Source organism: Notothenia coriiceps, unplaced genomic scaffold (genome assembly GCF_000735185.1).
Source record: "Notothenia coriiceps isolate Sejong01 unplaced genomic scaffold, NC01 NC01_scaffold00018780, whole genome shotgun sequence".
In the NCBI taxonomy this organism is placed as follows: Eukaryota; Metazoa; Chordata; class Actinopteri; order Perciformes; family Nototheniidae; genus Notothenia; species Notothenia coriiceps.
This window is the reverse complement of record NW_011351481.1, coordinates 1-10536: the sequence shown is the minus strand read 5'-3', so window position 1 is coordinate 10536 and position 10536 is coordinate 1. Positions and strand designations below refer to the sequence as shown.

Here is a 10536-nt window from a genome sequence, read left to right as displayed (position 1 = left end):
CCCGCCGGTCATTATCGGCCGATATTCACTCTTCATAGTTTGATCGGTGCTCTCTATAAAGGCCGACCAGGAGAGCCGGATCTGATCGATATGGACATAAACGCGAGTGAAGTATAACCGGACGTGAGAGACAGATCAGAGATCAGCTGCTGAGTCTGACGGAGACGCGCAGCTCTGCATAATCACCTGAAGCCCCGCCCACTGTTTAGCGAGCACTGACGGGCTTTCAGGAGAGAGAGAGAGAGAGAGAGAGAGAGAGAGAGAGAGAGAGAGAGGATCCGTTTCTCCCGTGTTATTATTCAAAGTTAATGTAAACTTTTGAATAATGTACTTCATCTACTACAAGTAGTTTGTTTGAAAGTTATAATTATGTTGTTTGTGGAATCATTTATTGAAAAATGAATCTGAACTTTTCGATCTGTTACGATTATAAACTGAAGCAATGTAAAAATTAGCCCCATTAACTGAGTTTTAAACATCAGCATATCCGCTCATAGTCCGGTAATTACCTGCTAATGGAAACTCTGCCACATAATTATTATTATTGAAACATGACCGGTAAGTTTTCAAATTTGTCCGGTAAAATACATTCTTTCCTGACATTTGACCGGCAAGAAAAAATCACACAGTATCCAGACTGTGTGGTTGATCATCTTCTCCATATGGACCCTGGCTGAGCGTCCCTTGAGTAGCAACTCAACTCCCCAACCTCAATCCTTCTCCTCTGCGCCAATCTCCTGGCACTGCACCCACACCATACTCTCTACAAATTGCCTCTCCATCTCACCTGTCCCAGCCAATTATCAATTATTGATGAATGGGTCGCCTTACAGGGCTGAGAGACGGCAAGGGGAGGGGGAAGGAGAGGAGGGGGAAGGAGAGGAGAGGGCAGGCCTGAGGGTGAGGAGAGCACCGCAGACCGTTATCCCCTTAACAGACTGACTGCGCCTCCATGATACAGTGAGCGTTTGAGAGGCAGTGAAGCAGACAGCTACATGCTTCTGCTCAAAAACCATTGAGAAACAGTTCACTCACGGTTCCTTCTAAAGCGGGAATATCTGCCAATGTAAAATCAATACTGGATGAGAGAAGACACCATCTGGGAGTTTGGTTGTGGTATTATTGTGACATTTTGTCTCAACATGGTGTTAAAGACACCTTACCACCCCCCGCTCCTTCTAGTTTATGTAAACAAATCATTTTGCAAAACTCAAAATCTACGGTCTCTATCCCAAGCCCAGATAACTTTGTTTACCTCACAAGGGATATTTCCCCCAGACATAACAAAGCTTCCTCCAGATAAACAGAAGACATTAAACAGCTGTTTTCACAAGCTGAATTGTTCTCCTCATAAACACATTTGAATTTGTTTAATCCCCTTTAAGTAACTGTAGTCAAATTTCAAAAAATGTGACAAACAAAAAACAAAGTCTGTATGTAAACATAAGTCTTACAGTAATCAGACTTCAGTACTGATCAAACCTGTTTTCCCATTTCCTGACTCAATGTTATTTTTCCCACAAACCAGTTTTAATGAGTGCATATGAAATCAAGTTAAGTTACAATTAAAGTTTAGCAGCAGAAAGGTAAGCACATAATGCAAACTTTTTAAGCATAATTTCTTTAAGTGCATTTTACAAAAATATATTTAAAGGTGGGGTAGGTCATTTTGGAGAAACCAGCTCGAGTGCGCTAGGATTTGAAAATACACAGCCGGAAAAAAATCTGCCACTTCCTTACAGAGCCCCTCCTCCAACACACACGAACGCGCACATGACCAATGAGGGCACGAGATAAGTTTGTGCACAGATTGAAGGCTGACAGGCAGGTAGGCCATCCAGTTACTTTAGCCGGGCCGGCTCAGATGATTGGTCGTGCTTTTTACAGAACTACGGCTTCCACAGATGACAGTTTTTTTAATGGATTTTTTGTCAAAGCACTTCAGATATTCATTGCTATCGGGATGTTAAAAGAATTCCATGGAATATAACAAAAAGTGTATCTCGAGCCGGTTTCTCAAACTTACCTACCCCACCTTTAAACGAGTAAGAAAGCTGCTGCAATAAGTTAAATCTGTTTGTGCTCCATAACAACTGTGTCGACATGCGGCGAGGACGTTGCCTTCTCCACTTTCTAATCATTAGGGCTGATAAGGACACAGCTAATAAAGCTCTGCAGCTGCGGATGCAAATGAGAAATTCATCCTCTGACTGTAGGATATCATCTCAGGTTCAATATAGTGCCGCGGTGCAGCTCCATTGATTCAACAACTAGGAAGAAGTGCCATCCTGCAAGTGAATTAAGTTATAAAAAGGTAGTAAAAGCATCCACCAAAAAGGGATGTGACATGTTTATGACCTAGGCAAAGGAAATGAGTGGTTTTAATATACTGCGCCACGACCAGCACCCCTTCACTGGTTCCACTTTTTGAGCATCAGGTCACTGGCAGTATTATTGTCCATTGTTTATGGGAGCTAGGAGCCACATCTCAAAAATAGAAAAAAAAAGGTTTGGTCATGGCAAATTCAAACGTCTGAAGGGAGGGGCCAGGGAGGTAAAAATGCCAAGTCCGCCACAGAAGCTGACCACTCAGGAGGCAGCTCCGCTCAGAGGGGAGGGGCTAAAGCTGGAGACGGAGGCCCCATTGAGGGAGTGCACAGAATCTCTGCAAGCAAAATATTTGATCAATGACTCACCACACACACACACACACACACACACACACACACACACACACACACACACACACACACACACACACACACACACACACACACACACACACCTCAATTCAAAGGAAAGTCACCTAAATGCATCCCTTCAGTGACTTCTGTGACAGAGCTAAAAAAACATCAAGTCATCATGCCTATGTAAGAGCAGACCAAAGCATGCAAACACACGCATGCAAACACACACACACGGAGCTGCAGCTACAGAAACACAGACAGGATACAGCCCACACCCATGCGGTGTGCAGCCAATTCTGCCATGCATTTTTTAAATATTGCAAATGTCTGGAAGCCCCTCACCGAACTGCAGATGGCAAAGAGAGCAAAGCCAAAAACTAAAAAGGAATGTAGAGGAACGGCCTATAGTATACTAACAAAAAAATACTCAGGGTTCCTTAAGCTCAAGGTGAGTTAAAAGGTTCTTCTTTTTTTTTTAGGATAAACTTGACAGAAATCAAGTTTAAAGAAAAAAAAAAAACCTATAATTGTTTTGGGTTAAAAACCGGAAGCCTCACACATTTGCTTGGAGAAATAATAATTGAGTAAGAAGAAAAAAGAAAACAGTCTTACAGGGACACACACTGACACACTGATGCTGTGTGGTCCAACAGAACAAAACAATCCCCCTCCTGCCATAGTTACACCCCACAGGCCTTACACACACACACAAAATCTTCAAACAGGACACTTGTTAGCGCGCACACACACACACACACACCCCAAGAGCCATCATTTAGCCTGCCACACCCAGTTAAAGTCTGATGCTTGGTTTTGCCAGGACTGCAGGCTGGTGTTTTTATTGTTAGTACGACAGCACTACTATGAATGGTGGTATTTTTTACCACTGATGTGATTAGCCTCATCTTTTTTTGTTTGCTTTACAGGCGATGGCTATGTTTGATGTACATGTTAAGTGGTAGTACTTGATACAAGCACTGTGAACAATAGGGACCTTATTTTTTTATTTTGCACCTCTGTTCTTTCAAAATTCATCACGTAACTTGCTTTTCTGCCTATTTTCAAAATATAAAATAGACCCAAAATATAAAAAATTAAAAACACAATTAAAAACATACTAAGTTTCTTCCGACCATGTCTAATGAAAAGCATTACCTGGCACTTAAGCTTATTAACACATTACATTACATGTCACTTGTTAGACGCTTTTATCCAAAGCGACTGTGGGCTATCCCCACAGGAGCAATTTGGGTGAAGTGTCTGAGGGACACAACGACATGCTGACTGCAGTGGGGTTTGAACCAGTGACCCCCTGATCCCAACACCAACGCACAACCCACTGCACCACACGCCTCATGAATCATCACGACTCTAAAAGGATTCTCCACATTTTTGATGTGGCTGGTAAGGATGAGTAATTTAACAATTACAACCAGAGTCTGTCAGGATGTGGGTTGTTGTGGTTGGTGGTGGTATTTTACCACTAACATTATACTGAAGACGGATAACCATCAGTTGCACAAGAGAACAGATGCTAAGAAAGAGTTCTTTTAAATGACTGTTGTAAGTTTATAAATAAAAAACAGAGATCACCTGTTGTTATAACACACATGTTGTGCCTCAGCCAACCACTCTAAAATGTACAATTTCCATCCATGTGTCCAGACTCAGGAAGGGACACCCAACATCTGTGTCACTATAACAGAACCTTACCAAATGTGAAATAGTGTCACAACCTCCCCTTCTGTTCCTGAGTAATGGTGGTAAAGTTTTTTTACACAATATCATTGTCATCATTTCACTATTTTTGTCGTAATTAGTTTATACATTATAACGTGTTTTGTGAGGTCAGTCAAATCCAGGACCCTGAGGCGGGCAGGGAAGACAGTGGCCGACACCTCCCACCCTGGACACAAACTGTCCATCAGGACCAAAACCTCTCGCCACCTGAACAGTTTCTTCCCCTCCGCTACCAGCCTCATCAACAAGGCCCGCCCCCCCCCACTGACACTTTACCTCAGACACAACGCAGACTCTATGCATTACATTAATGCACAACAATATTTTGTATTACTGCTGATTTTTTGTCTATATTTTATTCCTTCTATTCCATTGCAATGTAAATACTGTTATATTTTTTATATTTTTCTAGTTCTCTCTACCTGTCTTTTTAATTCTTGTTTTTATGCACCACGACACCAAGTCGAATTTCTCGTACGTGTAAACCTACCTGGTAATAAAGCTGTCTCTGATTCACATCACACTTGATTTAAAGTGTGTACCAAATCTGAAGAAATGTCCCTCAAGTTGTTCCTGAGATAAAAGCTTTAATGATAGAGACAGACGGAAAACCAAGAAAACGAAGAAAAAATATTCTGAGGAAGGATAAATCCCACTCTGCTGCTCTTCTTTCAAATCCAGGCCCTCTGGAGCAGAGCCTTGAAGGAATATTTTGCCACCGACCCCTTGGGGGACAGCCGGGACATTTAAGATCGTCTCTGGCCTTTAAAAAGACACACTTTTGTTACCAGCAACTTCAGCCTCGTATTTCGACAACCTTTTAAAAACTGACCATCTTGATCCTTCTGGGCTTCTGTATTTCCCCTTATTCTTTCCCCCATCATTAAAAAAAAACATTATTTTAATGTCTTTCTCTGTGAAAAACTCCCTGGTACCCATAACATTAAAAGGCTGCTGGAGCCCAGTCTGCCAGCTGTTCCAGACACTGCAGTGTTTAGCTCCAAGCTCTGGAGAAGAACACCACATTCAAGAACACGCCTCACACCCACGCTTTAGAGCACATATGCATAGACGCACACACAGGTGTCTTCCTATTGATACACCCAACAGATCGAATGCTGTCTGCACTCAGGCCTGGAGGAGGNTGCATCTCTGTACGCAACAGGGTTTCCTTTAGCCGGTAATTACCGGTTATTAGCTGGTAAAATGTATTAAAAACCGGTATATTAAAAACCTGCCGGTCACTGACCGGCAGGTTTTTAATATACCGGTTTTTAATACATTTTACCAGCTAATAACCGGTAATTACCGGCTAAAGGAAACCCTGTTGCGTACAGAGATGCAGACCCTGTATTGGCATAAAGAAAAACCCTTACTGAGTTATTAAAGGGAGAAAACTCAAACAGCTGCTGAAAGACCAACATGCAGTATATTTTGTTCAAACACAGTAGACAGAACAAATCATATTTAAAAGTTTTAGTCTAAAAAAAATCAACACATCTCCTCCGTGCTTAAGGTATTTTCTTTAAGTTAAAATAATATACTCTTGTCTGCATTTGTATAATTTCCTTTTTATAATCTATGGTCAGTGCGAGCTTATATATTCAGATCTTTTAGTTTTGTTCGCAGTGTTTGTTAGTAGCTGCATTGCCTGAAACAAGTGTGTAGTTTATTAGCTTTTCAGAAATATTATAAAGACTTTTTAGGCTTTATTAGGCAGTTGATACATCACACAGAAAACAACCTATTAAAGGGATGTTAAGGTGCCGTACATAAAGCGTAACGTCCCCAGTTTGTGTCATGTTCTATTTAAGTCTATGCTGATGGCTTTCAAATAAAGTTCCCCCAAAATTCATAACATCATAATAAGAAAACTAATTGTTGCCGCATAAATCATCTGACGTGTCAGAACCTGTCTGATTCAGCTCAGCAGATGAGTGATTAATGCATCATATTGTACATTCACTTTGCAGTAATTAATCAAAGCAACACATCTTAATAACAAGAGAGAGAGAGAGAGAGAGAGAGAGAGAGAGAGGAAAACAAACTTTAAAGTTTTAACATGATGGTAAAATGGTGACAACAACCCTAACTCTCTGTCAGATGGGCAGCACTCTCTAGCTCCGCTAACCAATTTCCTGCAGGAAAGCCTGGATTAAAAGTGTTTACTCTAAAATTGTACATCTTGCCATCGGTCTGCTTGAGAGCTGTTGTTTAGCTCTATTTAAAACTCGTCTCTGTTAGAAGAACAGACTGCGACAAAGTTCCTGTATAACTTAACGAACGCTGTCCTTCAGTTGTCTTTTCTCCCATGTTTGAACTGATTCTCTGTCAGAAAATGCTCAACAATGTCCTCCTCTTGGTTATACTGTATGTTGCTGGGAGTAGTGTGTAAGTCTCATCCCTACGCCCCCCCCCTCAGTAAAAAGCTAGTTTGGCCAATAATTAATTCACTTCTTTTGCGATGTGATTCAGTTTGCAGTTTTATAGATTTTCATGCCTAATGTAGGGGAAACTCCACCAGCAGCAGTCAGGAGCTCATTATGAGCCGCTGAGCCGGATTACTACTGGAACATGAACCTTAAAATGTCAATTTAAATATGTACGAGCACAAGATGTAATATTTAGCTACTCCCATGTTTTGATCATGTTGCACACACATAGATGCAGCTCTAACACACACACACACACACACACACACACACACACACACAACACACACACACACACACTTTTCATGTTTGTCTCCCCACTTCACCTTCTTGTTCCCCTTTTGTAATGTTGTTTTTCCCCTTTATTAATAACATTAGTCCATATTTTGTTGCGTTTACATGGCAGGAGATGGAGTGAGACCCATTTTGTGTGTGTGTGGGTGTGTGGGTGTGTGTGTCTTCTGAGTGCTGGGCAGAGTGAGTGAGGGAGTGAAGGAGTACTTATTGATTTTGGCCACACATCTCTTCTCCTGAAAATCCCTTGATTGCTTTTGTTCTGCTCCCCGTCTCCCTCTTTCTGTCTCGCTTCCTCTAATGAAACTCCAAATGAATTGGAGCACGTACTGACTGCTCTTCCTCCTCTCTGTTGCACTTACTCTCTCTACCGCTCTCTCTCTGGCTCTCTCCCCCCCCCTGTTTTCCCTGCTGAGTTCTCTATTGCTCCCCTTCCTCCCCTCTTCCTCGCTGTCTCTCTGTCTTCCTCCCTTTGTATTCTCCAATGTGTCTCTCTGTGGATCTATTTTCCTGTCCATCTCGATTTCTTTTATCTCCTCTTTCCTCTTCTCCCACCTCCATTTCCTCCTCATCCTCATATGAGGAAGCGTCGGTGATGTTGCCTACAAGCACAGCGGTTAAATCTATTCTTATAGGATGACTCAGACGCACAGCCGACTCAAATGGGCTCATAGCCCTTCAACTGCCGCTCTGTCCACCCGTTTTCAGACTGATTATCCAAGAGTTTTTCACCATCGATTCTTTTTGTCCAGGGTACCAGGATACTCAAGGTTACACCTGCAATACAAAAAAATCATCTTGGAAATTCATGCTCCTGACACAATGCAATATACGCTGAGGTGAATTAGTAACAATTCATTCAAGATCACCAGCCTGAAAGGAAACTATGCAAGTTTGTCAAAGAATGTGAAAACATATTTTCTTTAGGCGTCACATTTTGTGTGACATCCTTAGTTGAGTGCTTTAAATGTTTTGTCAGTGATTCAGCAGCATATAAATTACTTTCAACTCCATTGCACTGGGGTGACAGCAAACATGACTGAAACTGATACCTCCAAAAATTGTCTAAAAAAGAAAGTCAAGATATTTCTCACAGGCTTAAACTAAAATGTGTTCTTGTTAAGATATAAGAGCAGACATCGTACAAAGACCTTTCTAGTCTCCTACTGTGCTCCTACAGAGCCGCAGCCAGGATTGGTTCATCCTGAATGCACACAAATCCAAGCAGACTGATTACCAGGAAGAGACCTAACATTTCTGTTCATTTGGTTATTTTTGCCATTATTAATTCATTGCAACTATTTGCTCCAAGTAATTCACATAATTAAAAGTATTAATGAATCAATTCTGCCTGGAAAATCTGATTAATTTGAGTTTTTAATTATTTATGTTTCTTCAAATTTCAACACGGCAAGTCTCAAAAAGTAGATCTCTCCATCCTTGAAAAAACAGCTTTGTGTTCAACTTTTCTCAATGGAAGCTACAGGATCCCCTGCTGTGTCCTTTTGCTGCTCTAAATGGATAACAACAGAAGAGTACACTCTACAATGGTGATTTCTTTTTTTACTTTACAAGCGTGAAATACATGAGATGACCTAAATAATAGTGCGATGGAAACACAGTTGGTGGGCATTAAAATGATGGAGAATCCTGAGTGGTGTGGCATGACTTTTGTATTCAAGTTGTGAAGTACAGTAATGGAAGAGAAACCCTACGAAAGCCAGATTCATATCGCAGGTCACATGAAGACATAATCAGCGGGATAAATGTAAAATTCCTGTACGCATACACGAGTCCCTTTCCCCCTGAGGTCTCTATTGTTCCGCCTCATAGAGTGTGCATCACATGCTTTAAATATCGTCGTGCATCTGAGACCGTTTGTTGCTGCAGCCGATACATTTACATCGCCTCCCACTCTCCTGTTTCCCCTGCGGACGTCATTCTTCCACCTCATTCAATGGGTATACGTTTGACCTTTGACCCTCTCTAACCCCCAGGGGAGCTGGAAGAGGAGATGGAGAATCCAGAGATGGCGGACCTCCCCGAGAAACACAAACACCAGCTCAGACACCGAGAGCTCTTCCTGTCCCGCCAACTGGAGTCTTTACCTGCCACACACATCAGGTACGCTGCCCCTGTTCCACAAACCATCTGTTTCACTTCAGTTTGTTTTGCTTTCTTTCGAGAGTTTTGGTCCCACACAGAGTGCTGTTTTGATAACACATACCTGTACCAAGCTGTGACTTAAGCAATTCCTTTGGGCTACTAGTGGCTCCCAAAACATCCCCCCTCCCCCAAAAAAAAACCTTCCTTGAAATTGATTGTAAACAAACTCAAAACAAGTCAAAAAAAATGTGGTAACGGCAAAAAATACAATGAACTTTTATCAATGTCAGAATACTTTTCACTTGATTTAAAAAAAATTTTTTTTTAAATAGTAATTTAGACTGTTAAATTTACATTTTAAATTGTCCTCCTTAAGATTTGCAGTCCTGGTTTATTTGTCTGTACCACAGAAAACACTCATTTACCTTGAGCAGCAAATGCATTATGACAAGTGTGTTCACCTCTACCAGGGGTCTGCAACCTTTTTGACCAAAAGAGCCATTTTGTCCCCTATTCTAACAATTTGTTTTGTCTGGAGCCGCAAAACATATTTGATAGCTTATAAAGTTGTATTTATTGTTACATCATAGACAAAAACTACTTTTTTTTTGCATTTATTATTTATTACATTATAAAATTGTTAACTTCTAATAAGAAACAAATAACTCTTATAAGGAGAATAAAACAAAAATACCGGTATACGTCTACTTTAAAATAAATTAAACACAGCACTTGGGGAGTCCTCTGCAAATTTGAAGGAAAAAAAAATACTATTAAAATGTACCCACTCTGAAATAAATAAAACCTATAGCTGCACCCTAAAAAGAGTTTACTGATTGAATTATGACTGAAGATCGTCAGCTGTCTTCCTCTCCCGTGTTTTTCCTCCAACACGTAAAGGCTGCAGCCCCTTTGACAACTTCTCTCCACATATCAAACATACCGGTAAGCCAGCATCGTTTGCTGTGAAAGTATAACTCTAACCACGCAGAATTACACCCTCTGTTCCTCCGATACTTTTCTTTTCTTTGATTTATCCATAGTTCGCTCAGGGGTCGGGGGTCAGGTTATTCACCTGTAAGAAAAGGCGCTGGTGCGGGACTGCAGCAGGATGTGTGACGCATATTTTAGTTGACCTAATTAAAACCGTTTTGTTTTTTATTTATGTGTCACAGTATCACCTCAAAATACAAGATACGAAAACGTCCTACAAATACTTTTATTTGACTTCCTTCTTATTTATGTCTAAACTCAAGGGAGCCAGAGTAGAGGGCTTA

General features: G+C 41.1%; 1 protein-coding gene across 1 annotated transcript in view; it reads left to right on the top strand.

The window, feature by feature from the left end:
* LOC104951244 (metastasis-associated protein MTA3-like) overlaps positions 1–9277 on the top strand; it is a gene marked incomplete at its 3' end in the record, with an annotated part of 22941 nt that extends 13664 nt beyond the window's left edge. Inside the window, exon 4 of the mRNA XM_010777883.1 lies at positions 9151–9277. Coding sequence (XP_010776185.1) covers positions 9151–9277 — 127 coding nt within the window. The remainder of the gene's footprint in view (positions 1–9150) is intronic.
* Between the last annotated feature and the right edge of the window lie 1259 nt (positions 9278–10536).